The following is a 26,358-nucleotide window of genomic DNA, read 5'->3' on the forward strand; positions in this document are numbered from 1 at the left end:
GTAGAAGAAATGAACAAGCTATACCAGACAACATCCTGTTAGTCATGTCACCGTATATGCGCTTTTTAAGTCACTCGTACCTGGAAGGCAAGATTATAGGTCGCCGCTTGAACGGCCTCCAGCTGCAGCCGTGTATGGAGGGTCAAATCATCCTCTTGGTCCGGATAGTTATTGATAATCCATTGCATGAGGTCGTTGGGCACCTTATCTCTCTGCTGTAGACGGGCTTCTAGTGTCGGTCGTAACAGCTCCCTCGCGCGTGTGAATTGACGGCTCATATCTGCTGTTTCGGGCAGGAAATGTCCTTTAAAGGGTCGCAGTGCCCAATGAGTGTTCGACATCTTTCCCGCGACTGTCACAGTTGAGATAGCATAGTCGAGAGTGAGGTCGATCTGTGGTCATTAGCGAGCTATCCGTGGGAACAAGAGCGATAGCTACCTGCTTACCCATTCCTGGTTGCGAGACAGCGGTGACTGAATGAACGATCGACTGATGTGTAAGGACACCAGCTTGACCATGGTAGGGAACAGTGCGACCGACTTCCAGTCTGTAGGGCAGTCAGATATTTGGCTCGCACTGGAACGATGAGGACTTACCAGGACAATGACCAATTTGCGATGAGACCGTCCGTTCGGCTTCTTCTTGCAGTAGAGCGACACTGTTTCCAGCGTTTTTCATCAATCCAGCTCGCACAAACTCCGCCAGATGGTCACTCTTCACCATCCTAGTATAGCGTCCCATGAGGCGTTCATATACTTCGCGGCCCAAGCTCAGCTTCTCTTCCGGAGCGTATGCTATGGTAGAGAGACATTTGAGGGGCACAATCACGGTTGGGATGTCTTTAGTCGCAATTTGGAAACACGACTCGGGATACTATCTTGACTTAGCATGTTCCTCTCGTGACAGTATAAAATAGCGACTAACACGCTGTGAACCCTCCTTCAGGGCTTCCAGAAGGTTAGAGTCATTGGCGTCACCCACGGCTGGAATCGTATGCTGGCGGCGAGCGCGATGAGCTACCATGAGAATAACAGCCAGCGCTGCCACGTACGGCCAATACACAGTTCCTACTTCGTTCACCATAATGTCTATCTTTGATTGTGACTGCTTAGAGCACAGCAGAAGCAATGGCCGTAAACTGTGGCGTTTTATGCCTGTTCTAATTTCTCGGCGCCCGAACGTCGAGCAGGCGTTCCGACGACGGAACTATATATGTCAAGGAGAGCACCTCCATCCCATTCGGCTTACTTCTGAGTGCTTCTCGATCTTAGCAGCCGAAAAAAGACTCCGGCACCATGCTGTTCTCCTTGGGACCTTTGACGATCGTCTACGGTGTACGTCCACCATTCCCTTGCAAGTGCGAAACGAATAACTAAAACACCTATCACTAGCTGGTTATCTTTGTCGTAGCAAAGACAATTTACAATCTGTACCTCCACCCTCTTCGCTCTTATCCCGGCCCTTTGCTGGCTCGCGCCACTCGCTGGTATTACTCTTACTATGTCAAAATCGGCCTTCTGCCGCAAAAGACAAAGGAATTGCACGATCAATACGGGCCTTGTGTTCGGATTGCCCCGGATGAACTGTCGTATAACACGGCAGAGGCATGGGAGGATATCTGCGGTAAGACAGTTCGATGGCTCTGATAGCAAAGGCTAACAGATCTCAATGTGGAATCAGGTCACCGAACCGGCCAACGAACCGAAAGCTTTGAAAAGGATTTGACCTTCTTCCCACCTGCTCCGAATGGAGTCGATTCTATTGTACGTATTGGTATGCCCTCAATGGTGTAGGGGTCCGCGTTAACCGTGCAACGCGGTAGATCGTCGCCAAAGACGATGTCCACAGACGATTCAGACGTCTCCTGTCTCACCCCATGTCCGATAAGGCGCTGGGAAGCCAACAAGAGATCATCACTGGTTATGTCGACCAATTGATTCACGAACTCCGCCAACGCAGCGAAAGGTCTGAGGTGGTCGATATGGTCCGCTGGTTCAATTTTACCTCCTTCGACATCCTCGGAGACTTAGCGTTCGGCGAGTCGTTCGGCTGTCTGGGCAGCGGTCTGATGCACCCATGGATTGAGCTCATTTTCACGTCCATCAAATCCGTCATGGATATGCAGATTATCCGGCGCATCCCCGGTCTCTTTTCGCTCATCCTTACTATTGCCGGACTGCAGCAGAAGCAAGACCTGCAGGAGCAATTCATGTTTTGTCAGAAGAAGGCCCGCGAGCGATATACGAAAGAGACCACCCGGCCAGATTTTAGTAAGTCGTCTATGACAGCCACTGTATGCGTCTTGTTAACTGTCCATAGTGACATACATTCTCCGTGCAACGGAAGAAAAGGGCATGACGCCGGAGGAAATTGAAGCCAATGCGCAGATCCTCATCATGGCTGGCAGTGAAACCACGGCCTCAGCTCTCTCCGGTATGCTCTCTCCGATTGGTGGCAAAAGCGATGCTGAATATGTCTAACAAGAATGCGGCCGTGCCGTTTAGGAACCCTGTTCTATCTGCTGAAAAACTCAATGGCCATGCAGAAACTCCGCCAGGAAATCCATGCCACCTTCCAAGCTGAAGCAGAGATTACCATGCGCTCCACCCAATCCATGGAATATTTGCATGCTGTTCTGCAGGAGGCAATGCGCGTCTATCCCCCGGTCCCCTGTACGTTCCCTCGGACCACTCCCCCTGGCGGGGCGATGGTTTGTGGTAGATTTGTTCCGGGGGGATATATCGTGGGAGTCAACCAGCTGGCTGCCATGACTTCAGAGAAGAACTTCAAGGACCCTTTGAAATTTATCCCAGAGCGGTGGTGCGGCGATGAGCGATACCAGGAGGACTCTCGCAAGGCCTACCAGCCCTTTTCGTACGGACCTCGGAACTGTCTAGGGAAGAAGTGAGTTTACTCTTGAAGCTTGTTAGGGTGACTATACTAACCGGGTCCCAGCCTGGCATATGCTGAAATGCGTCTCGTTCTCACGCGGTTATTATGGAATTTTGAGTTCGATCTGTTAGAGGAGTCGAAGGATTGGCATGCGAAGCAGAAGGTCTGGATGATGTGGGACAAGGGAGATTTGAAGGTTCGGTTAAAGCCATTAAGGCATTGAACAATAGTGGATTAGATATGGAAGGCCGGTCGTGGGATAGTTGTTGCATAGACTGTCTAGCGATTTTATATACATAGCAAAAGAAATTCGTGATATACATGGGTCAATGAGAGTCTGCAATTGCAGAGCAAAGTTTCTTCACTCGCGCTTCTAGCGCCGTACATGGATTGGGCTCCAAGGGGATCGCATCTCGCAAGTTAGTTAATACCTGTAAGCATCGCTGGAGCTCTCTTTGCAAGAGATACGAACGCAGGGCCAGCTGCTCGTCTTGGTTGATCTGGAACAGTCCAAAGCGAAGGTTGGGCAAGACATTTCCCCCCGTCAGGTCATCCCCAAGGGCAGACAAGTCTCGGCCTCCGATGCTCGCTCGATCGCTGTCGCCGGGGCTGCCCTGCTTCACACCACACTCGAACAAGGTTACGATCTGATCGATAGCGATCAGCAACAACATGGCGCAGTTGGAGCCCTCTTTATGAGCCCCTTTGCTCAGGATACGAGATATTTCTCCGAGGGTAACTTTGTTCGTTTGCATAACCACGTCCAGGGCTACAACGCCGCCTTGGATGCGGTGTTCGAGGAATTCCACTATGCGGTTACAAATGAGAACTGTCCAGCTTCGGTAATTGTAGTGATGGGGTTGGCGACCGCAGTCTGTTTGGCATCCTATCTGAGAGAGTAGTTCACTGTAGGGGAACGTTGAACTCATGTATCCCTTGCTACTGTGACCGGAGTGCCCACAGGATGCATCTGAATACGGGCGTCGTTTGACCGGTGGCCCGTTGTCGAGCGGGCTGACGGGAACGTCCATCGGATGGAAATCCTGGATGTGTAGATCAAGGTCAGGAAGCGCAGGGATTGGCGTTGTAGGCTTATTAAATGGGCAGAATAATCCGCCATCTGGCATGGCGGCTGTATGAGAGTCTGCGATGCTGTGGCCACTGTGGCTCGGTGCCTGCAATGAGTGGCCTCGCGATCGACTTGGATCTTGATCCGAGGACATCAACTGGCTGGGGAGAATGAAGAGATCGGCCGTCTCGTAAGCGTTCAAACTTTTGTCGCTGGCTTCCGTCCAGTCGGGGAACAGCGCGCTGTGAGACTTGGGCGAGAGGGCATCGTGGGCCGCATCTTGCTCTCCGAAGTCTGAGCGGCTGAGGGGATCGTTCTCCGATCGCTGGTCTGTCTGGAACTCCCCGGTGCTGTCTGCGTCTGGCAGTGTACTCGCAGTTGCCGGCCGCTGTAGTGCCTCTGTCGTCGTGCGGACGGCTTTGTTGCCGCGTGCCCGCACTCCTGGCACCTTTCCTACTCGCGAGATGGCATAGACGCACTGGTATTGGAGGTTGTTACATCGGTCACAGCCGGTGCGCTCCCCGCTACATCGTACCTGTCCATCCAGTCAGTCAGTATCCTTCTGCGTAACATCCCTGGTAGATCGTACCTTAGCTGCATGACACTGATTGCAGGCAGATCGCCATCGTACCGGCTTGGTGGATGAACCTGGTCTTCGGGTCCAGCAGAGTCAGTACATTGTGCGGGGAACCCTGTTCTAGAAAACTAACCGTTCGGTTGTAGAAGTAGTAGAGGACATCTGGATGATGGAAGTTTCGCTGTTGAGCACGCAATATGTTCCACAGGAATGAAGCTCATTCCTTATATTTCACAGGATAAGCTTCACCAGAAGGATGCGCCGAAGGACCGTCTGTATTTTCCCAAATCAGCAGTTGCTAACAGCACAGCCAACGAGCTGACAGATCTAGAGGATATTCCTCTTTTGGCCGGGTCATCGTGACAATTACCGCGCCATGCCTCTACCACCACAGGAGGCCGATGCTAGCGTTCCTGTCAGCCTGTAGTTGAGTTGGGACTACCGATATCAACTCACGGGGGGCCTTAGAGACGATTTGGCCCCCATGCCATGCATGTTCTAGGTCTGAAAAGGTTCGTCGGAAGGAGTCTGGTGGATCTGTCAGGGATATGCACGCCGGCTGAAGTCGGTGGTTTAGCCGGTGGGCCAGCATTCTGCTATTTTCTCACCTCCATACAAGTTTCTTAACAAACTGCTTCCATCAATGTTGAATAAGAAGACTAGGTTAGAAGCTCTCCATCGGATACGTAGTATGGCTGCCTTCTATCTAATCGGCTACCTAAGAGCGTGATAATGCTAGAAAGCAATGATTCCGGGACTGCTCCCCACGCCTGTGAAGCTACCCCGCCGTAAGCGATTCTAATACAGTTCTGTTTCATCAGGGATCCGCTCTTCACTCTAATCCTGCAATAATGATTTCGTAATACGCTCGTAGCTGCCGGACAATATCATCGCTGGCTCTGATTCGTCGGGACGGGCCATCCCGATATAAAAATATGTTGGCCCACATGAGTCCAGAGAGATGCGGATGGAACTTCCACCACGATTAAACGACTTCTCCTCATCACCAGACCGCAGTGTTGGGCTAATCTCAATTCCTGCTAGTTAATATGCAATAGGTTCCCCCTAGCTTCAGAGTTCTCCTGCATCCGACTGGAAGCAGTAATCCACACGAGCGTCCCGACCCTAAACCCTAACCCTACTTTAGCGTTGCAGATCGCCGGACACCAGTCAGTGGGGGAAACGACTTCGCCTCGCTCCAAACAATTGATCGTCCATGCCGCTAATGTTCTAGAAAAGAGGGTTCTGAAGGAGCTTGTGGGATAACAAATCCAAAGCTCACAATCGGTCATCATTGTGTTGGTTTTTGCTGATCCTTGACGCGTCGCGAGGCATTCCTGAACTATTTGACAATTTTAATTTAGAACTGTTTTTCATTTCCTCTCGCATACCAAAGTGACTAAACCTGCAGCTAAACTATGATGTGTCTCGACTTGCCCGGCTAGACCAGGAGCACAACTCCACATTTATCCATTGAGTTGCATTGCGCCCGGAAAGAGTCCGTCACCACGACCCCAAATTCTCGACCAGATCAGGTCGTGAACCCACCACATAGTGAACATGGCAAATCGCACCAGAGCGCGCACCCCTTCCGGCACGTGGCCGTCATCACCAGGCCCAGCACGAGCAGCGGCATGAGTCAGGAGACTGAGAAGCGTTAGAACCGGAGTCCAGAACCCCAGAAAGAGGGTGGCACCGATGCGTTCCCACGTCGTAGACGGAGGCTGATAACAGGGATGTTTGTGACGAATCTGGGCAATGTAACTGGCCGGAAAGTCTGCAGCTCGGGCACCGTCAAGAATGAGACCCTAAACAAGGATGAGAAATTAACTTCACCATCGACGGGGGCGAACAGCCTCAATTTCGGCACAAAGATAATACGAACCATGTAGCGCTGGCTCGGTCGAGGCTCCGGCCACCGTTCCATCGTGCTGACCAGCGTCAACACAGAGAGTTCTGCACCCCAACGCTGTTGATCCTGTGGCTGGATGGGCTGTCCCCGTAACAGAGCCTCCTTGTAAACAATCCCGCCCCCTTCAGAGGCGACGATCTTTATCCACTGGCTCCAAGTGATCAGATAGGCCGTCCCGTGCAGGGGCAGCTCGCACGGTCCATCATGTTTTTCGTCGGTGGGTCCTGCTGAGCCAACATTTACGATGGACGCGAATGAGGGCTCACGATAAGGAAAGCCAGCGCTAGATAGGGTTAAACGCCAACCGGGGACCGTAATAGTAACAGCCGCTTGAGGTGTGATCTGTCGATCCTCACGAAAGGTCTGCGACGAGAGGTTGGATCCATATGCCAAGTACCAGACCAGTCGGTCTCGGTCTGGCTCAAATTTAGGGAGCTCTAACGAACTAGCCATACTGGAAGAGGAAATTGGCAGTGAAAACTTGTTTGCACCAACACCCCTAGAGGAAAAGAAGACAAGAAAAGAGAAAATCCCACTCAGAGAAAACTTCTCATGCAACAAAAATGCAACAAAAATGAAGGCTCTGCAAAACCTATGCCTCGAAACTAGCCTTAAACCCTCGATGGTCCCAAAACGGCCCCCGAATGACAAATGGCGCCGAGGGAGGCGTGAAACTATTGATTTCGTGGAGGCTGATGGCCCCTTTCTTCGGCCACCGGGCTTAGAGATCCACCCTTTTGACTCTCCTTGGCAGACTGAGAGACACAAAGTCTGGGGATAGTGTCACCGGTTCGAAAACTTGAAGCATTGCACTGCCTTTACTATTCGTTCCTGGTGCAACTTTAGAGATAGTGGCTTATCGGTCTCCAGTAAGGCTCATTCATACCTGCTCCGACGGACCGAGCACAGTCGACTTGTCATGGACCAACCATCGCCGTCGGCAGAGGACAGTCAACCCGAGAGGCAGTCAACTGGCACCCGTGGCACGCGTTTCTGGGCGGTGTTCGTCTCCTTGTGCTTTGCATCCTTCGTGGCCTCGCTCGACATCACCGCTATCACCACTGCATTGCCCACCGTTACACGCGAGCTAGATGGCGGCGAGAACTATGTGTGGATTGCCAACTCATACACGCTGGCGTCGGCCGTCGTGCAGCCCCTGATCGGACAGATCTCCAACATCGTGGGCCGTCGGAATCCCATGATCATCCTCATGTGCTTGTTCGCGCTGGGAAGCGGCATCTGTGGCGGCGCGACGTCCACAGGAATGATGATCGCCGGTCGCACCGTCCAGGGCCTAGGAGCCGGGGGAATTCTTCTGTTGCTGGAGGTCATCGTGTGCGACCTGGTACCGTTGCGCGAACGTGCACAATATGTTGGGATTGCGTTGTCGACATGCGCCTTGGGGATCTCACTCGGCCCGCTGGTGGGAGGCGCCTTGGTTCAGCATGCTACTTGGCGATGGGTCTTCTACATCAATCTTCCCTGTGCTGGTGTGGCCCTTGTGGCTCTGGTTCTGTGTTTGAATGTGCAGCATAAACGGGAGGTCAGCTGGGGACGCGCGTTGGCCCGAGTGGACTGGGTGGGAAATACGATCTTCATTGCGGCCATTTGCGCCATTATGTACGCTCTGGTCATCGGCGGATCAGTCCACCCATGGTCATCGTACCAAGTGTTAGTTCCTCTGGTCCTCGGTGCATTCGGTTGGGTACTCTTTCACATTTTTGAGGCCTCGCCCTATTGCCTCGAACCGACGATGCCCCCACGGCTGTTTCGCAACCGAACCTCCATGACTGCATACGTTCTGGCCTTCCTCGCCGCAATGCTGATGCAATGGGTAGTGTACTTCTTGACCCTGTTCTTCCAGACGGTCAAAGGACAATCCACCACCATGTCCGGTGTAGACGTCATCCCCTTCACGGGGTTCATGATTCCCTCCGCTATCGTGGGTGGCGCTATCATGAGCAAAACAGGCGTCTATCGTCCGTTGCACTGGGCAGGATTTGCCCTCCTCTCCATCTGTATGGGTGTGTTTAGCACCTGGGACGCAGGCACTCCTCGGGCCGAGTGGGTGATCTTGCAATGTCTCGTGGGTCTCGGACATGGATTGCTCTTGACAAGTGTTCTCCCTGCCATTCAAGCTGCGCTCCCGGAGTCTGACAATGCCGCTGCAACGAGTGCCTATGCCTTTCTCCGCAGTTTCGGCTTCGTCTGGGGTGTCGAGATCCCGGCCGTCGTCTTCAACGGCCAGGTGGACCGTTTCATAAGCCGTGTCCACGATGCGACTGTGCGCAACAAACTCGCCCACGGCGGCGCGTATTCCTTGGCGGGTACTTCATTCCTTTCCCAGCTGGGTGATGAAGCAGACGCTGTTCGAAGTACCTACACGGATAGCTTACGGACAGTTTGGCAGGTTGGGATGGCGTTTGCCTTGCTCGGATTCGCCTTGGTCGTGGTGGAGAAGCACATCGAACTGCGCACGACGCTGGAAACGGACTTTGGCCTCGAGGGGTCGGAGAATCGTGCGGCGACATCAGTCGAAGGGGTAGAGACTGGTCCGGTCTCGAAGGCTCAATAGACGTTTTTTGTCTTCTTATGATTGAGGTAGAACCACTACGTGATATGCATCTGTATGATAGACACGGATATGAAAAAACAAGTGATATCAATATGACAATTTCACAGTAATCCAGAAATAGATTGCGTCAACTCGTACTCCGGAACTTGTATCATTTTAACAGACTTTCGAGTGGTGGTGTCAGAGAGCTTAGCCTTGCATCTCAATAGATTCAATGGACTGCTGTGTACTCTGATAGTGTTTCTATCTGTTAGACACATATTACAGTGGAAGTCATATACGATTATACTATTTACTATAACCCGCTGTCATTGTCTCCTAACCTTTCCTCCTGAATATATATTTTAATCCCAATTTTCCATCATTGCGTGTATCCTTCAATATATTTCCATGCTCCGATTACTCAACACATTCCGACTTGGCGAGAATCTTCATTGACTTTGTCACTTTAGTGCTTTATACTGCACGGTAGAAAGGTATATATTTCCTCCCAGGAGTTGTGACTTTGTTCGTTATCGTAGTTCTACTTTATTGAAGCCATATATTCAATTGCAAATTCATGGGTCAATTCAATATCTAAAAATAAACTATACACATAAATCAAGCAACTTCCACAAGAGTCGCATTGGAATCCTTTTTCTCCTTCGCTTTCGTCTGCTTCGCCCACATTTGACTATACATCCCATTCGCTGCTAACAGCTCTTCATGCGTTCCTTTCTCGACAATACGTCCCTGGTGCAAGACGATAATCTGGTTGGCCTTGGTGATGGTGGAGAGGCGATGGCTGGACGAAGTTAGATGTACACCCACACTTCCTAGAGATGCAGTAAATGACTTACGCAATAGTAATAGTCGTCCTACCCTTCGCAATATTATCCAATGCCCCCTGAATCTGACGTTCGGTTTGTGAGTCCAACGAGGCCGTCGCTTCATCGAGAAGCAGAATTTGCGGCGAGCGGAGGAATGTCCGGGCAATCGCGATCTGAAGTATCAACTGTTAGTAACTATCCAGGTAGTAGTAAACTATAGTATAACTGACTCTCTGTTTCTCTCCACCGGACAGTCGCAATCCTCGCTCGCCAACCTTGGTCTCATAACCGTCGGGGAAGCTCATGATCCGGTCGTGGATGCTGGCTGCACGACACGCCGCATAGACTTCTTCCATCGTCGCCTGAGGTCGAGCATACAGTAAGTTGTATAGCAACGTATCATTGAAGAGAATTGTGTCCTGTGGGACAACGCCGAGGTGGCTTCTCAAGCTGGCGATGGTCATATCCCGGGCATCGACGCCGTCAAATCGAACGGAGCCCGCGGCGACATCATAAAACCGGAACAAGAGCTTCAAGATCGTGGACTTGCCGCTCCCACTCTCTCCTACGATAGCGGTGGATGTTCCAGGCTCGACGGTGAAACTCACATCCTGCAATGCCGGACGGCGCTCATCGTATGCAAAGTTCACATGGGTGAACTCCACGCGACCGGCGCAAGTGTTGAGGTCAATCGCACCATCGCGATCCTGGACCAGAGGCTTTTCTTTGAACTATAAAGCTTGGTCAGTGTTCAATCATCGGTGCTTACAATGAGAGACAAGACTTACCAAGGCAAGCATTCGCTCAGCGTCGACAAGATTATTCTGGACCTGGGTGTAGAAGCTTCCGAAGAAGTTCAATGGAGCTTGGAGTTGAGCCAAGTAGGTGAGTAGCGTGACAAACATGGCGACTTGCTGCATGTCTGCGGAGATCTGATACGCGCACAGTAAGCAGACGATCGCCACTCCTGCCGTGAAGAGCAAGTTCTGGGTGGCGTTGAGCAGGTTGAGGGAGAAGAAGACGAAGTACTCGGCTTTTTGGAAAGCTTGCACGAGGCGGTTAAAGCGGTTGATCTCATGGGGAACGGCCGAATTGTGATGAACTGTCTCATAGGACATCAGGGCATCCGTCCTATCTTCGGTTAATATACCGGTGATCGTTTCTTAATAAGTCGTAGAAAGAACTTACTTCGCTGCCTCCATCTCACGCTCCCGGTTCACCATCTCTCGGCGCGCGCGGCCACGATACTTGGCCATATAGATCGTTACAAAGAGGTAGAGCCAAGTCACGGTAATTACAATCAGAGAGTAGAAGGCGTCGAACTGGATCAAGAAGTACAGCGCAGCAATCCACAGATCGGCGACCATGGGAAACAGCTGGAATACCAGTCCGTCAAGGAAGGTATTGAGCGCACTTCCTTTGCTCAGTGCGCTCATGACCTCTCCGATGCGCTTGCCCAGGTGGAATTCGAGGGATAACGAAAGAACATGCTCGAACGCAGAGGAGGTGAGTCGTCGGTACGTCGACTGGCTGACGGGGATCCACAGAAGGGCACGAATGGATCCAATCACTCCTTGCTGTCCTTGAAGTGCGCGCAAGGCAATGTAGATGGCAATCTTCTGGTACGGGATCGTGCCGGAACCCAGGTGGGCCACGACAATTCCGAGTTGATGGGGAACCAGGATATTCACCACCCGTTGAATGACGAGCAGAACGAAACAGAAGATGGCTCTTAGTTGCAAGCGTCGGGAATCAGATGGCCTATCTCCCGGTTTAGTAAACATCCTACCGAGACAACGAAGACGACTGACCATAAGAATGGGAACAATGTGCTGAACCCAACGACATAGTCCAGCCATCCACCATGCTGCGCATCTCGGACCGGCTTCGAATCCACTTCCCCCAGTAATGGCTCGGTTTCATCCAGCTGGATCCGCGACCATGCGTACATGGGCTGGAAGTACAATGCAACCATGGCGACGAACAGGACCAGTCGCACCATGACCAGTCCCAGTTGAAGGTACTCAACTCTCGAGAGAACAGAGACTGGACTTTGTTGGTTACAGAACATCGCCAATTGAAGCGCCTCCATGATAATCCCTGCAATCCATGCATGAGAATGCGACAGAGATGGTGAAAACGGCACGTCGGGATCTGGAAGCAAGCCTGCGGCCAGGAACATGAACACCGCGATATTCGATGCCTGCACTTGTCAGTGCCTCAGAGCATTGAGGAAACCTGCAGAGACATACCAAGAACTCTTTGTCAACCCACCAAGCCTCCACCTGAGGACTGATATTCATTGCATATCCAGTGATGGTAATGGAAATTGCCTACCCAACGCTCACGATTAATCAACACATCCGATAGAAGAACTTTGCCACTGACCAGGTCGAAACATTGTACGAGCTGCAGCCAGAAGATGGCCGTAAACGCAGCTTTCCGATGCTTTTCATACCAGGCGCCTGTGGTGCTATCTTTGTGCTTCCGGTACAAGGCAATCCCTAACCTTGAAAGGAGATAGGAAATGTAAATAGTCACTGGATATGCCCAGCACAGGGCCAGTGTCAGCACTGCCAGCTGCATTTTGCGATTATTGATAGTGTAGCAGCTCACAGGAGTTAGTTAAGACAACGTTGGCACCTCGAGGGTCGTTGATAAGTAGTAGATAGATGGCGCCTCAGCCCTGTTCGGCCCCCGAAACTGGGGGCACCGACGATCACCACGCCGGATCTTATACTCATAGAAATTACCTGCACTTCCCATAACGTGGCACCAAGCAAAGGTAACGATTCTTCGTGGTGAAATATCATAACGGAACAAGATGGCTTCTGCTGGCGCTGGACTGTCGAAGCGTGGTGCGTCGAATGTTGATGCGATCATGCCTGGTATCCGCGCTGCCTTGCTGGAGCGCACTCGACCGACTGTACCGCGCATTGATCTATCGACTGCCGAGAACTGGTTGTTGCGAAATGAGGTCATTGAGTTGACCAAAGATGCCATACGAGATGGGCTGAAGCCTCATGTACACCTCCACTCCCCTTCTTGAATACTCGTTCGTGCTGATAGGAGACGCACAGCACCTGTCATACCCGAATGAGTTCGCTGGAGATGCCGACTTGATTAAGGCTCTGGCAGCATTCGTCAATGAATACTTCCATCCCCATATCCCGGTAGAGCCAGACCATATCGCAACAGCGCCTGGTGCGGCGACATGCTTGAATACTTTCCTGTACAATCTCTGTGAGCCTGGGGAAGGCATTCTCGTCCCTGCGCCCTTCTGGAGTATGTATCACATTCTGATAAGTAAGAGCTTTGCCTGGACTGACATTTCTCTTGCAGATGGCTTTGACTGGCTCTTCACGGCCCGATCATCAGCCGTGCCGGTGATGGTTCATGTCGAAAGAAGTGCAGACACTCTGACGGCGAAGTTGATTCCAGCACTGGAAAAGGCTTACGAAGAGTCTAAAATTCCGATCCGGGGTCTTCTACTCACAAATCCACAGAATCCGTACGGGCAATGCTATCCCCGGTCCGTCATGGAGGATTGTATTCGCTTCTGTCACTCCAAAGGCATTCATTACATCTCCGACGAGGTGTACGCGCTATCCAATTTTGAGAATCCCGAGCTTCCAGATGCACCACCATTCGTCTCTGCGTTACAAATTGATGTCAAAGGAATTGGTTGTGATCTTTCTCGAGTGCATACATTCTGGAGTACCAGCAAGGACTTTGGCTCCAGTGGCTTCCGTGTGGTAATTCGTCCTAGGGTTACGCGTCATTAATCATACCTGCTAACGACCTGAATATAGGGATGTAGCATCACACAGGCCAACGAGGCAATGCACGTCGCACTAGCTCTCGCGTCCAACACTGAATCATCCAGTCTCAGTGCGGTCGCATCGACAGCCCTCCTCACATCTCCTCGACTCCCAGAGCTTCTCCAATTGAATGCACAAAGACTGCAGGAAGCATATTGTCTTATGACCAACTTCCTGAAAAAGCATCAGATTGAATATATCCCCGCAAATTCTGCCCCCTTCCTCTTTGCCCGTGTGGCCCCACAGGCTCAGACCTGGGAGGACGAGAAAGCCGTAATCGCCCAACTGAAGGAAGCCGGTGTTAATGTCAGTGGAGGCAAGGCGTATCACGTAAATGAAGATCAGAAAGGTTGGGCGCGGTTAACATTTGCGCTGGAAACATCCCGGGCAGAGGAAGCAATCAAGCGCATGGAAACGGTTCTAGGGAAGCAGTAAATTCAGTGGCTGTGAGAATGAGGAAGCCTCGGTCGCCGAATGGCTTTCGGTCTTTACAAATAGTTAGGGTATATCAATGGAGTTCTCTATCGTTTCACCGTCTTGATTAATCTTTCACCCGATCAGTGAGTATCAACCTGGTTGTGCTGTCAGGATGTCGAGCACGGCATTCACATCGTCCCTCAGTAACTGGGACTTGTATCCCACCAATGGTTCCATTACTCCCCATCTTCTGCTTGTCGGGGCCCAAATCCTATTCCTCAGTGGCCCACATTTTCACGGTCGACGGACTCTTGCTGCGACAACGATCCTGAGTCTAGCAGCCATTGCGCAATACAACCGATTCACCAATAACCCTGGAGTCGCCAATCTGTTCGCACTGGCCTGGCCGCATTGGCTCTCCGCCGTGGAGAAGATTGTCTTTGCCTCCCCCGAGGGACCTGAAGCAGACTTATGGAGAGTAGACCGTGTCCCTCGCGAGGCAATGTCCTGGCCTGTGTTCGGATGGCGAAAGGTAAAATGGGCCGTGACTCTCTTGTTGAACCTGCGAGGCATCCGCTGGAGCTTCCAAGTCAAAAACGTACCTAAAATGCCAGAGCGCATGACGCGTGGTCAGTTCCTGCGGTGGCGACTAGGCGAGTTGGTATGGGTCTTGCTGATGACGGATCTGGTCTCCCAAATGATGCTTCGTTTCTTCTTCACGGATGCTGCGGGAGCTTTGGGAAATCTGGATTCTAAGTATATCACCATCCGCGATGCTCGTTGGGGTTGGAGTCTTCTGAAAGCATTGACATTTGGACTGGGTCCATACTTTTTTATCAACATGCAGTACTTGGTGGTATCCATCCTGGCAGTAGCCATGGGGATTAGTCGGCCTGAGGTAGGCTCCTGTCCACCACGCAGGAGCAATAGACAGCCATGCTAACACTTTGTAGGACTGGCCACCTTTGTTCGGCAAATTGAAGGAGGCTACGACCGTACGCAACTTCTGGGGAACCTTCTGGCACCAAATGCTCCGCAAGGTATGTCCTTTCCCATGATTACTCCCCCATGCAAAGCTCACCAGTGTCATTGAATAGTCCCTAAGCACCATCACCGGCGCCTTCGTCGACGTCGTCGGAATCCGCCGTGGGACCAACGCATCGTCCTACACGCAACTCTGGCTCGCGTTTACCATCTCCGGCATGATGCACGCTCTCTCGCAGCTTCTGATGCCCCGCCCTGGGAATGTCACCACCAGCGAAATCGCTGTCGGTATATTCCTGTTCTTCCCGTGGCAGGCACTAGTGATTACGACGGAGGATTTTGTCATTTGGCTCTGGAAGCAATGGTATGGTTCCTATCAGCCTCGATGGGCGCCAGTCGTCGGGTATCTGTGGGTCATAGTCACCTTTTGGATTGCGCTGCCATGGCCTGGCGATTCCCTGTGCCATTTGAAGATGGGGGAGGTGCCTCCTCTGCCATTTACTGTCGTTGCTCCTCTTGTGCAAATGATCCCGGTCCCATAAGCCACGGTGTACATATTGCCTCATCCAAGTGTTTACGTCTACGCAGTCAATGTTGAATAGAATAGATATGATGCCCTGGTCTATGTGGCTTCAACTACTTTTCTAGAGGAAAACATTAAAGTAGATCATAACCTGAGATCACAGTTTAAGGAGCTTAATTCGAAATCTCCTCATCTATATTCCTATATTCAATCTTAATTAGACAGGTTACGGCTACGTATCAAGATTTCGGCATCCGGGGCGGCCACCAACTGCGCCTCAATGGCGAAGTCCTCAGGACGATCATGAACAGGGCGCGGTTGGGCCCACTTGAAGTCATAATCCATGATCAGCTTCGCCAGTACCAGTTTGATCTTGCGAATGGCGTAGAATCTGCCCGGACAAGCATGGTTACCATAGCCGAATCTGTATCTCATTAGTTACTCGAAGGATAAAATCATGAATAGAGACACTTACTGAAGGAACTTCTGGTCAATAGTTGACGCAAGCCATCGGTGGTTCTCTCCTTGCTTCTGACGATATCTAGCAAACCGGAATCCGTCGAATCGGTGGGCGTCCTCGTAGTTGTCGGGGTCATAGTGGATCGCCAGCGCCGGTGCGATAATGTTTGTGCCTTTGGGCAAGGTTAGACCGTCATGAAATCGGAAATGGTCATCCATGACTGTTCGAGCCACAGTCACTAGTGACGCCTTGTCAGTTTACTATCAGGTGCTGGGACGGCTGTGGCACTCACAAGAACCCGCCGGGTGTAGTCGCATGGTTTCCCGGATGAAGCTGTCGAGTAAGGCCATCTGCGACAGAGCTTTGTCAGTCCAGCCACCATGTCTCGCAACCACGGTAGAGATCTCATCGCGAAGTGGCTCCAAATACTCTGGATACGCCAGCACATTGAGCAGGCACTGCGTGACGCCAACACCTGACGCACTGCTCGCTGCAAAGGTCAGATGCAACATATGGTAGACTTGATGTAAGGGCTCATCGTCGCCGGGAAAGGACGGAGCCGTATCAATGGTCCATTGCAGCGCATCGGGGTACTTGGTGGCCACGTCGACGCCGGCTTCCTTCTCCTGTCGTCTAGCAAGAACATGGGGCAGGAGGACCTTTGCAGCGGCATTACGGTCCCTCAGATGAAGTCCGATGGTCAACCAAGCGACTAGTTTACGTAACGGACCCAGCCGGACAAAGTTCCAGAAGATACCGCTGATGAATAGCGATCGTGAGAATTTGGTGGTAATCGCAAGGTATTCTTCGTTCCGACAGAGTTCTTTTCCCACGAGGATGCGGTTGGTAGTCCGGTGCACGATGGCGGCGATGAGGTTGGAAACATTGAACTTTTTCCAGTCTACATGCACCATTCAGCTATAAACTTATGCTAAGGCTTCTATGGAAGGTTGGATGGATAAGTACTTACCGGGTAGAGCTCCTACTTCCCTCTCGATGGCATATTCCGCCTCATCGCAGAGCAATGGTGTCAGTTGGGCTAAGGAGTATCAGTATACCTTTCTCTCCATGACAAAAAGGTGAGCATACTAAGTCGGGGATTCAAATGCTTGACAACCACGTCAATCTCCGTCGTGCTAGCGTAGAGATGGCCGACTGAAGCCTCCATATTCAGGCCCTATTCGTCGATTCCATCAGCCGGACATTGTCACACTCACTAAACGTTCGGGGTCATACATCGCTCAGAGCTTGGAAGAAGCTCAAGCTCTGTGGGCTCGCTCGCTTGATATCATCGAAGTACTTGGACGGCAGAACCACGTAGTCGTGGCCGAATACTTTCGTGAGGAAAGGCTTACCCAATGCTTTGTTGAACTGTCCATTGTCAGTTTCTGCCTCCAACACACGACTGAGCCAGTCACTCACTTGCTCGTAGCCGGCTTTAGCATATCGGGGGAGATCGAATCGTGTCGGTTTCTGCCAAGTGATCCAGGTCCATAGGCGCGACTTTCCCATGCGTGGGAATCCATGGGCACTGCGCCCGGACAAAAGAGCGATCGCCACACAGAGGCCCACCGTGACGGCGGCCCATGCAGAGCTGAGGAGAGACATTATAGGTTTAGCAGAGCTGTATACTGAATGTAGAAGATGATAGTGGCTGGCCCAGAGATTATATAGATTCATGACTGTGGATTAGGGCTACTGTGGGCTGAGCCGGCGACTCGTCGGTCTCGGAGCCCGAGATAATACAACATCGAGATAGAGCTAAACATTCCCTTCTACCCCCCATACGCAACATTATTACTGAGATACCACCGAATTCAGTGGCTGCGACCATTTCTCCGCATTAACTTGCATCTGCACACCACCGGCTGCAAAGGCTCCCATCACCACCGCCTGCGTCCCGATCTTGAATTGCGACCCGGCGTCTCCCGCGACAAAGACGCCGGACACGGTCGTCTCATTGAAAGGAAATTGCGTCTTGATATGACCTTCTGGGGTCATCTCCACGCCTAATTGCTCCGCAAATGGCCCACGAATGCTGGTCCGAGGCCGATGCACGATGAAACCAACAGTTTCTGACTGACCGTCCTCGAAGTGAACCTCCATCTGCGCCCGTTCAGGGTGCTGCACGAGCTTTTCAATCCGTCTCGACTCAGCCCGGAAGCCGCAAGGTCCCAACTGCGACTCTACCTCTTGTGCCAATTCGTCATTTCCATGGGTGTAGATAACAACATGATCAGTGAGGTTCCGCGCCTGGAAAGCGAGATGCCGTGCTGCGAAGAAGGTGGCATCGCCGTCGATAGCCAGAACGCCCCCAGATGCGCTTCCACGCTCTTCATAGCCCCGATGGACGAGGCAATGGAAGCTATATGGGTGTTAGTGACATTAAAGAGTAACTTGACTTGCATATCCATGCAATACGTACATTCCCTTAGTCCAGCATTCCGCAAACCCGTCGATCGTAGGAAGAAGATCCTCCACTCCCATGGCCAAGATCACTTTCCTTCCCAACCACTGTCGCTGTTTGGTGTCCCAGACACAGAAATAGCCTTTGTAGGGTCCATCGGTGAGCTGATTCACCTTTTCTAGTTTGACATTTGCAAATTCAACTGTGCTGTACTTGGAAAGAATGTTGAGTTTGGCGGCGTCACGGAAGCGTTTCGGGTCCTGGCTGTCCCAGGTCGGAACGGTGGCGAGATGAGGCGCCTGGTCATTACGATGGATGCCTTCATCGAAGACGACGGCTGTGTGAAGCGTACGCACCAGACTTAGTGCGGACGACAAGCCCGCAATGCCGCCGCCGATGATCAAGCAGTCGTAGAGAGGGATCGAGGATTCAGAAGCCATTATGGCAAGCTGTGGCGTAGCGCTTATTGGTAAAACTTGTTCGGATGATGGCAAGATGAGTGGTCTGATACACAGATGGACATCCCATCGGCCATGATATACATAGGCCACTATAGCCACTTCCGGTCACCGATCGGCTTCCCAACTGGTAGACGCAGCCCGGGGTTGCGAAGAAGTACATAACATGTCGCGAGCCAGGGAGGAGAAGCCATATCTCACTGAACTTGTTAGCACAAACATCTTTTCACGCAATCTAATCGTCGACTGATTCAAACATGACTTCCCTCGCTCACTATCCGGCTCAGATGAGCTTCATCGCTCCCCGTCTGGCATCGGATGAGCCCCCTTTCTATCGATCAGCTGCAGATGAGGGCTTCGAGGTATGCAACTTCACCCAGCAACCACACAATGTCTCGGTCCACGATGCTCGCCCACTCCGCGATTCCTTCCAGCTTGATACGCATGGATTTGCTTTCGCCGTGGATTCTGACGGCAACCGCCCCGAAATTCTTGAGACTATTCGCTCCGGCGACAAGGAGGCGGTCCGCGAGGTCTACTATCCCCTCGTGGAGCAGATCATCAAGCGGCAAACAGGCGCATCACGCGTGGTTATCTTCGATCACACCGTGCGACGGCGCGAGGTCTCCTTGGCTGGCAAGAATCCCAATGGCCGCGAGCAGCCTGCAAGCACAGTAAGCATTCTCGTCCGTATGAGACTGGCCCGTGACTAATTAGTGTCAGGTTCACTGCGATCAGTAAGCGGCATACGCCGGTTTATCATGTGCCTTATTAACCCTATTTTGCAGGTCTCCCCTGGGAGCCCGACGTCGCGTCTACCAGCATCTTCCCGAAGAAGCCGACCGGCTCCTCAAAGGTCGGGCGCAAATCGTCAAGTATGTAATTCGTTCCCTGTCTAAGACTCCAATCTCATGGTGTTGACTACAGTGTCTGGCGTCCTCTCCGAGGCCCCGTCCAAGACTGGCCCCTAGCTGTAATGGACTGCAGTACATTAGCCCAAGCACATATCCATCCGACCAAGCTGTATCGCAACCGGTTCGAGCTCCGTGGTGAGACCGTCAGCATCAGTCACGACGAAAGCCAACGCTGGTACTACCTTGATGGACAACAAACCGACGAATGCACTTTGATCAAGATCTGGGACAGTAAGGAAGGTATTTCGGGACATAGTATGCTCACTTCGTTGGACTTTGCCCTGCGACGGAGGCTAACCGTGCCTTACAGTGTGTGCCCATTGCGCTTTCCAGCATCCCAATACCCCGGTGGATGCTCCCCTGCGTGAAAGTGTTGAAGTGCGATGTCTGGTCTTCTATGAGAACCAGGAGTAGGAAGTCTCGACGGAGCGAAGCGTCTTAAAAGGACAACAGCAAGATTTGTAGTATTAGCTCGGTTATGGTTTCAATGGCAACTGGTTTTCTTTTGAATTTACACAACATTCGTCGTAGGCTTTGAGTTGTGAATGAGTCTGGATGCGAGTTGTGCAATCTTGGACTTCGAGGACTTTAGATGGACATCATGGCTTGAGCTATTTATGCATTCGTCAGTTTGAGTGATTGTAATTGAGGCCACAACATACCTCCCGGAGATGAGTGTTCTAAAGATTCTTCAATCATCTTCAAGCCACTGAGCCCTACATGCTGTCTTGACACAATGATACAGATAAGATTACAGAGTCTACTCCGACACAGGATCATTGGATAAAAAAGTATTATAACAAAAGATTCGCTCATTAACTACTGTCATGGATATCACATTTATTTCGCCTTCTCATCAAACGCCAGCTGCGAGACCACACCCACCGCCGCCAGCGATCCATTACTCATGGACATGCTGGCCGCCTTGATGGCCATACCGCAGTCGCCCGTGGCGAAGCAGCCTGGTGTGGTCGTCTCACTGAAGGGGGGACTCGCCACGAATTCCGTGCCCTGCGCCGAGAGCTCCAAGTTCAGGTTATGCTCGAAGTCCAGGCGCGGCGTCGTCTTCATGGCATGAACCAAGAAGCCTTCCTCCTTCGTAGTGCCATCGTCCAGCTCCACCCGGACGGGAATGCCATCGGTCTTATGGAGTTGCTTGATGACCCGGTTGTCCAGGGTCAACCATTGGTCCTTCTCGATCGAGGGGCGGAGCTGCGCTGCGAGCTCCTCGTTGCCATTGGTATAGATGGTGACAGTCTTGGCGAGGTTGTGGGCGAGTCGCGAGAGATGTTCGGCGGGTTTGGGGTTGGCGACTGGGCCAATGGCCAGGACGCCGACAGATGGGGCACCGCGCTCTTCGAATCCGTGGCAGAAGAGGCAGTGGTAGCTATGCTAGCATATGAGAATGGAAGCTGCGCGCATCAGATCATCATGACTTACATTGACTTGGGCCAGCAGTCGGCATATCCTGGCAGCTCCGGGATCTCATCCTTCACCCCGGTGGCCAGGATTAATTTCCGCCCCTTCCAGACCTTGCCCACAGCATCGGTGGCCTCGAACTCACCGGAGTCGAGCTTCCAGATCTTGCGCAAGGCCACGTCGGCCAGCGTCACGGTGTTGTATCGGCCCTCGGTCAGCTCTTTGCGCGCGGCGAGCCGGTAGTCATGGGGATTGGCATGATCCCAGGTGGACACATTGTGCATATGCTCAGTCGGGTTGCGGTAACTCTTGGAGTCAAAGACAACCGCCGTGCGGATCGCGCGACAGAGACCGAGGGCAGCAGCCAGGCCAGCGGGACCCCCGCCGACAATCAAACAATCAAAGAGCGGAGCAGCCATGGTATGGGAAGAGAAGAGGATAACACTGAGATTGATGGGGTATGATGAACCGCAGGATTAGCTCTGGAGGCGGAACGCCCTTTAAATTTTCTTCCATCTTCTCCCCAAAGCCAACCTGTGCCCGGTCACCGACATCTCTGTGATTTGAAGCCGGAGACTTTTGGGGCGAAATGTCGCCGAGGCCATTTGTGCATCCCCTGTGGATCTTTGTCTTTTAGCGCGGGGAGCCTTCCCACGGATGTCGATCCCAGTGTCCTTAGTGCTTACCTTCGTGCCATGGTGAGTGGAGTTGACCCACTGGCTAGACTGGAAAGCAGAGAAAGATTAAAAATAGCGAAAGACAAGGGGAAAATGGACGGAATCGATGCCTGAGGATTCAACATCAGAAAGAGCTTTTGACCGCCTGCTATAAGCGGTAGATTATTGACCTTTCCCATCAATGGAAACGCGTCACGACTTTTTTTTCCAGAGCTCGAAATCATTCAATTGGAGTCTATGCTCGTAGTAAATTGGTATATACGTGTCACAGAGTGTAAGGGAAAAGATGATGTAGCTCATGCGATACTTGGATGGTAATTGATCGTACGTTGGCTGAAGATACAATGTCGCATTGGGTGTGTGGTAAAAATATATATTCTTCTCCCGCGCATACTGCGCAGAACATGAGTCCGGTGGTCAGGAACTGGCCTCAACGATTCAGATTAAAACTTCATAAATTACTGTATACAGTGCCAAAAGGCAGAGAGTGCTGATCAGCTCTATCACGCCGTCCTCGAAGAAGATTAAAGCTCTCGTTCTCGATCAGAATCGTGACTTCCATCTCAAGTTTGTTTGTTTGGGTTGAACCCGTAACCAGAGCACCAAGCCACATTGGGAATGTTTGTCTGATTGACAAACAATAAATGTAGTGCACACTCAAAATAACAACTACAACACGAGGACACCCAAGTCGAGACTCCAGATTCAGTCCTGTTCCTCCACGGCATTCCCCCAGTTCCCCCGCTCTAGCCGCGCTGCCACAGCCGCCGCCAGCCCCTGGCCCATGGCTAATGCTTTGAACAACGTGCGTTGTCCGAGGGACGCGCAATCCCCCCCCGCGTACACACCGTCCAGACTGGTCATGTAAGGGACACGCGCCGAGATGCGAATGGCACCCGATTCGGTTAATTCCAAATTCAACTGACGGGCAAATGGCCCTTGCAGTTGAGATGCGGGACGATGATAGACATGGGACTCAACGATCGAGCTGCCATCCGCAAGGTGAACCACGACCTGAGATGGGGAATCGCTCCCGGGTTGTAAGGACTGGATGGGGGTCGTCTGAATGGCGATTCGTGCGTCTGGGGAAATCCGCGTCTCCAGGGCTCGGGCGAGATCCTCATCACCATGGGTGTAGACACGGACCGACGCCGCGAACTGTCGTGCCTGCCACACCGTATGCAGCGCCATCGTCAACTCCGCCAGGTCGCCGACCGCCAACACGGCCAGACAACTAGAGATGAGAGAGCGCGGCTCATCTTCAGCGGGGTGCGTCAATCTACTTTATCTGTCAGTGGTATGAGAACATCCCATGTGCAGAGGACGACTTACATGCGCTGTTGTTCCCAACATGTGTCGTACCCGTCAATATCAGGCAAGATCTCCTCAGCGCCGTCGGCCAGAACTAGGACTTTTGCCGTCCAGACATGACCAACATCGTCCTCCGCTTGAAAGAACCCGTTCGGTAGTCGTTGCACCTGAGTAATCCGTTGATTGTGTACACTGACCTCGGAGCTTTCCTTACCGATCTCTTGTCGAAAGGGGCGGAAGACATCGGGAGTCTTACGTCGGGAATGGAGAAGGAGGTCCAGAGCCGGTCGCGTGGAAGCCGTGTTCACGTCTGGATCGCGGAGACGGTCAATGGATGCATTGAACAGAATCACACGGTGGTGGGCTTGTCCTAACTCCCACGCCGCATTTGAACCAGCAGGACCACCGCCGATGATCAGCACGTCCGCAGTCGACTGAGAAGAATCACACATAGCGGAAACAGAAGATGGAGAATGATTTGCAAAATACTTCGACGAGTCAGGGAAAGCTTGTCGTTCCCTTTTGGATATATGGTTGTTGCAGCCTGTCTGGCGTAGTGTCCGTCGTCGGTCGCCGATTAAGGGCCGAATGGCCGCTATCGAGCGTCATCAATCGTGGCGCGATGGGATATAACATGGACAAAGTGCTCCCTTATCCATCGTCCGCCAACCTTTTACAACCACCATATATCTCCTCTACGGAAAGAACCACGATCATGGATGCCCCCTTGACCGACGCCGAACGAACTGCGCTCCAAACCAGCCTGGAAGCTTTGAACCGACAGGTGGAAGCAACACGCAATATCCTCCGGAGCAATAGCCAAAAGGCACTGCTTCAGACACTCCATACCGACCAGGAGCTGCCAGACCCCGCCCTGGAAGCCCTGGCCGGCAAGACCATCAACCTTCTTCATGAAACCCAACAGCTGCTCGAACCTGGCCATCTGGTCCTTGCAGATCATTTCCTAGGTCGGGCAATACCCTGTGTCGGCCTCCAGAGGAGTCACTAACAGGGACCGAATAGGTTACGTGAGCACCAAATGTCTCTGTGCAGCCGTGGAGCTGAAGCTGGTCGACATCCTCGCCGACGCCGACGAGGCGGGTATGACTGTAGACGAACTAGCTGATGCCAGTGGTGCACACCCAGATCGGCTGCAACAGGTGCTGCGAGTCTTGCGCAACGATAACATCTTTGATTACGACGCGGTCTCCCACAGGTACCGCAACAACCGGGTGTCGGCGCTGCTGCACTCGGAGCATTGGACGCAGTGGCACAACTGGGTAGACCTTTATGGAAATGAGTTTTACGATATTGCTCGGGGGATCCCTCGTTCTATCCGGCGCGAGGAGGCGCGATGGGCCGCCCAAATAAATTTTGATACCAATGACGATATGTTCACCTATTTCCAGGCACAAGGCTGGTTGCCGCGTCTGCACCGGACCCTCGGCGGAGGTGCTATTGCCCAAGCGCCCGGCATCGTTGCCGACTATCCCTGGCACGAGATCGGCTCCCGGACCGTCCTCGATGTCGGCGGTGGTGGTGGTGGATTTCTCGCGTCCCTGCTCCGGGAGTATCCCCAGATGCGAGGGGGGATTCTGGACCTTCCGCGTACCATTGAACACGCGTGCACCCTTTTCCATGAACCACAAGGACCATACTTTGACTTGCGCGAGCGGGTGCCCCGCGAAAACCTCATTGCGGGAGATTTCCTGAAAGCAGTCCCGGCGTTTGAGATCTATACGATGAAGTGGGTGCTGCATGACTGGAAGGATCCGGACGTTCTTACGATTCTGCGCTGTATTCGCGCCTCCTTGATTCCCGGACCCGACAGTCGATTGGTGATTCTCGAATCCAACCTCTCGGATGGTCAGATGGGACGTCTGTCGCGTTACGGCGATATCAATATGATGATGACCGCAAACGGTCAAGAACGATCCGAGGAGCAATGGAGGGCGTTGGCTGCGGCATCTGGTTGGGAGGTTTCCCGGATCTATCCCATGCGGCGCGCATGGGTTTGTGCTATCGATCTTCGGCCATCCGCTTCAGAGTCCGGGGACCGAAAACATAGCTGAATTCCTTAGTCCACCTATTAGATATAACTGACATTATCCCTTTAACTTGCCTTATTGCTCCTGGTCTTCCTACCCTTTATACTTGTTTGTAACTTTTATCTCCAGCCGACTGGACGCGTAATCCCGTTCTGTAAAGAAAGATGTCTAGCAACACCATCTCGTCAGATCCTAATGGGGCCGTCGTCATGGGGGATATGGAATACGATGGCCGAGTGATTCTCTACATTATCAAAGGTAAGGTAGCCATCTCTGTCCAGCACGCATCCTATTAACCGGACGGCAGCGGACGAAACCTCCTACATCAACTATATCAAGCCCTTGATCCTGGCCGAAGAAATACAATTCCCGCATGTCCTCTCGGTGATTGACACCCGTGATGAATGGTTTTACAGTATTCATCCAGAGCGGATGGTGCCATCCCTGAAAGACCAAGACCCGGTCACCGGAGAGAAGGTGATCGTCTTTGAGAGCACGGCCTGTCTGCAGTACCTGGTCGATCGCTTCGACACCGACGGCACATGGAGTGGGCGAACCGTGGCCGAGAAGGGAGCCGTTCTATCATGGACGGCATACCAAACTGCCGCCCTTGGGTAAGGACATCCGGCCTGTGACTAGAAACGCGATGTGTTCTAACCATTCCATGTCACAGACCGACGGCCAAGTACTGGCTATACTTCAAGCGAGGTTATCCCACGCGGGCCAACCCCGTTCAACTCCCTCGGACAATCGAAAAGTAGGTTTTCTCTCACTGTTGATGGTCGTTGTGGATACGACTCTGACTACTTGTAATAGACTACACGCAAATACCCTCAGACAGTGGGATATCCTGGAGAAGAGGTTGAAGGAGCCTGGGCAGCAGTACATTGCGCTGAAGGATCGGCCCACATTGGCGGACCTCTCCTACTTTCCCTTTGCCATGCCGTGGATGTTCACCTTCCTGGGCGTGGATATCAAGGATTGGCCGCATATTCAACGCTGGAGCGAAAGGATGCTTAGTCGGCCTGCGGTAGCAAGGGTTCTACAGCGCGCTCCGACTCTCGGACATTGAATAGTATTGTACA

At 52.3% G+C, this 26,358-nt stretch overlaps 14 protein-coding genes across 14 annotated transcripts; 7 read left to right on the forward strand and 7 right to left on the reverse strand.

Moving 5' to 3' along the window:
• Window positions 1-65: 65 nt before the first annotated feature.
• On the reverse strand, window positions 66-518 carry AO090001000026 (uncharacterized protein; the record flags this gene model as incomplete). The annotated part of the gene is made up of 2 exons (XM_001818540.3): window positions 66-392; window positions 447-518. 2 exons carry the CDS (start codon window positions 516-518, stop codon window positions 66-68), a joined length of 399 nt encoding a protein of 132 aa, XP_001818592.3.
• Window positions 519-1,295: 777 nt separating this feature from the next.
• AO090001000028 (cytochrome P450) lies at window positions 1,296-3,115 on the forward strand (the record flags this gene model as incomplete). The annotated part of the gene is made up of 7 exons (XM_023234342.1): window positions 1,296-1,334; window positions 1,392-1,623; window positions 1,681-1,773; window positions 1,836-2,270; window positions 2,320-2,433; window positions 2,505-2,904; window positions 2,956-3,115. The coding sequence occupies 7 exons, from the start codon at window positions 1,296-1,298 to the stop codon at window positions 3,113-3,115; spliced, it is 1,473 nt and encodes a 490-aa protein (XP_023089478.1).
• Window positions 3,116-3,218: 103 nt separating this feature from the next.
• Window positions 3,219-4,759, reverse strand: AO090001000029 (Zn(II)2Cys6 transcription factor domain-containing protein; the record flags this gene model as incomplete). Its single annotated transcript, XM_023234343.1, has 3 exons — window positions 3,219-4,496; window positions 4,551-4,609; window positions 4,672-4,759. The coding sequence occupies 3 exons, from the start codon at window positions 4,757-4,759 to the stop codon at window positions 3,219-3,221; spliced, it is 1,425 nt and encodes a 474-aa protein (XP_023089479.1).
• Window positions 4,760-6,004: 1,245 nt separating this feature from the next.
• gliK (gamma-glutamyl cyclotransferase gliK) lies at window positions 6,005-6,903 on the reverse strand (the record flags this gene model as incomplete). The annotated part of the gene is made up of 2 exons (XM_001818543.1): window positions 6,005-6,346; window positions 6,424-6,903. The coding sequence occupies 2 exons, from the start codon at window positions 6,901-6,903 to the stop codon at window positions 6,005-6,007; spliced, it is 822 nt and encodes a 273-aa protein (XP_001818595.1).
• A 466-nt stretch (window positions 6,904-7,369) lies between these two features.
• Window positions 7,370-9,025, forward strand: AO090001000031 (uncharacterized protein; the record flags this gene model as incomplete). The annotated part of the gene is made up of 1 exon (XM_001818544.1): window positions 7,370-9,025. The coding sequence occupies one exon, from the start codon at window positions 7,370-7,372 to the stop codon at window positions 9,023-9,025; it is 1,656 nt and encodes a 551-aa protein (XP_001818596.1).
• Window positions 9,026-9,625: 600 nt separating this feature from the next.
• AO090001000032 (uncharacterized protein) lies at window positions 9,626-12,420 on the reverse strand (the record flags this gene model as incomplete). The annotated part of the gene is made up of 8 exons (XM_001818545.1): window positions 9,626-9,809; window positions 9,865-10,007; window positions 10,065-10,565; window positions 10,623-10,965; window positions 11,023-11,595; window positions 11,646-12,037; window positions 12,087-12,167; window positions 12,223-12,420. 8 exons carry the CDS (start codon window positions 12,418-12,420, stop codon window positions 9,626-9,628), a joined length of 2,415 nt encoding a protein of 804 aa, XP_001818597.1.
• Window positions 12,421-12,658: 238 nt separating this feature from the next.
• On the forward strand, window positions 12,659-14,090 carry gliI (aminotransferase gliI; the record flags this gene model as incomplete). The annotated part of the gene is made up of 4 exons (XM_001818546.1): window positions 12,659-12,859; window positions 12,915-13,119; window positions 13,177-13,589; window positions 13,647-14,090. The coding sequence occupies 4 exons, from the start codon at window positions 12,659-12,661 to the stop codon at window positions 14,088-14,090; spliced, it is 1,263 nt and encodes a 420-aa protein (XP_001818598.1).
• Window positions 14,091-14,244: 154 nt separating this feature from the next.
• Window positions 14,245-15,015, forward strand: AO090001000034 (uncharacterized protein; the record flags this gene model as incomplete). The annotated part of the gene is made up of 1 exon (XM_001818547.3): window positions 14,245-15,015. One exon carries the CDS (start codon window positions 14,245-14,247, stop codon window positions 15,013-15,015), a length of 771 nt encoding a protein of 256 aa, XP_001818599.3.
• A 777-nt stretch (window positions 15,016-15,792) lies between these two features.
• On the reverse strand, window positions 15,793-18,886 carry AO090001000035 (uncharacterized protein; the record flags this gene model as incomplete). The annotated part of the gene is made up of 7 exons (XM_023234344.1): window positions 15,793-16,003; window positions 16,055-16,259; window positions 16,332-16,940; window positions 17,010-17,078; window positions 17,129-17,216; window positions 17,276-17,410; window positions 18,620-18,886. The coding sequence occupies 7 exons, from the start codon at window positions 18,884-18,886 to the stop codon at window positions 15,793-15,795; spliced, it is 1,584 nt and encodes a 527-aa protein (XP_023089480.1).
• Window positions 18,887-19,294: 408 nt separating this feature from the next.
• On the forward strand, window positions 19,295-20,232 carry AO090001000036 (uncharacterized protein; the record flags this gene model as incomplete). The annotated part of the gene is made up of 4 exons (XM_023234345.1): window positions 19,295-19,578; window positions 19,693-19,779; window positions 19,832-20,073; window positions 20,129-20,232. The coding sequence occupies 4 exons, from the start codon at window positions 19,295-19,297 to the stop codon at window positions 20,230-20,232; spliced, it is 717 nt and encodes a 238-aa protein (XP_023089481.1).
• A 426-nt stretch (window positions 20,233-20,658) lies between these two features.
• Window positions 20,659-21,656, reverse strand: AO090001000037 (uncharacterized protein; the record flags this gene model as incomplete). Its single annotated transcript, XM_001818550.3, has 2 exons — window positions 20,659-21,205; window positions 21,259-21,656. 2 exons carry the CDS (start codon window positions 21,654-21,656, stop codon window positions 20,659-20,661), a joined length of 945 nt encoding a protein of 314 aa, XP_001818602.1.
• A 963-nt stretch (window positions 21,657-22,619) lies between these two features.
• Window positions 22,620-23,677, reverse strand: AO090001000038 (uncharacterized protein; the record flags this gene model as incomplete). The annotated part of the gene is made up of 2 exons (XM_001818551.1): window positions 22,620-23,193; window positions 23,247-23,677. The coding sequence occupies 2 exons, from the start codon at window positions 23,675-23,677 to the stop codon at window positions 22,620-22,622; spliced, it is 1,005 nt and encodes a 334-aa protein (XP_001818603.1).
• Window positions 23,678-23,940: 263 nt separating this feature from the next.
• Window positions 23,941-25,297, forward strand: gliM (O-methyltransferase gliM; the record flags this gene model as incomplete). Its single annotated transcript, XM_023234346.1, has 2 exons — window positions 23,941-24,193; window positions 24,249-25,297. The coding sequence occupies 2 exons, from the start codon at window positions 23,941-23,943 to the stop codon at window positions 25,295-25,297; spliced, it is 1,302 nt and encodes a 433-aa protein (XP_023089482.1).
• Window positions 25,298-25,491: 194 nt separating this feature from the next.
• On the forward strand, window positions 25,492-26,345 carry gliG (glutathione S-transferase gliG; the record flags this gene model as incomplete). The annotated part of the gene is made up of 4 exons (XM_023234347.1): window positions 25,492-25,531; window positions 25,581-25,887; window positions 25,947-26,030; window positions 26,111-26,345. The coding sequence occupies 4 exons, from the start codon at window positions 25,492-25,494 to the stop codon at window positions 26,343-26,345; spliced, it is 666 nt and encodes a 221-aa protein (XP_023089483.1).
• Between the last annotated feature and the right edge of the window lie 13 nt (window positions 26,346-26,358).

Source organism: Aspergillus oryzae, chromosome 2 (genome assembly GCF_000184455.2).
Source record: "Aspergillus oryzae RIB40 DNA, chromosome 2".
Taxonomy (NCBI): domain Eukaryota; kingdom Fungi; phylum Ascomycota; class Eurotiomycetes; order Eurotiales; family Aspergillaceae; genus Aspergillus; species Aspergillus oryzae.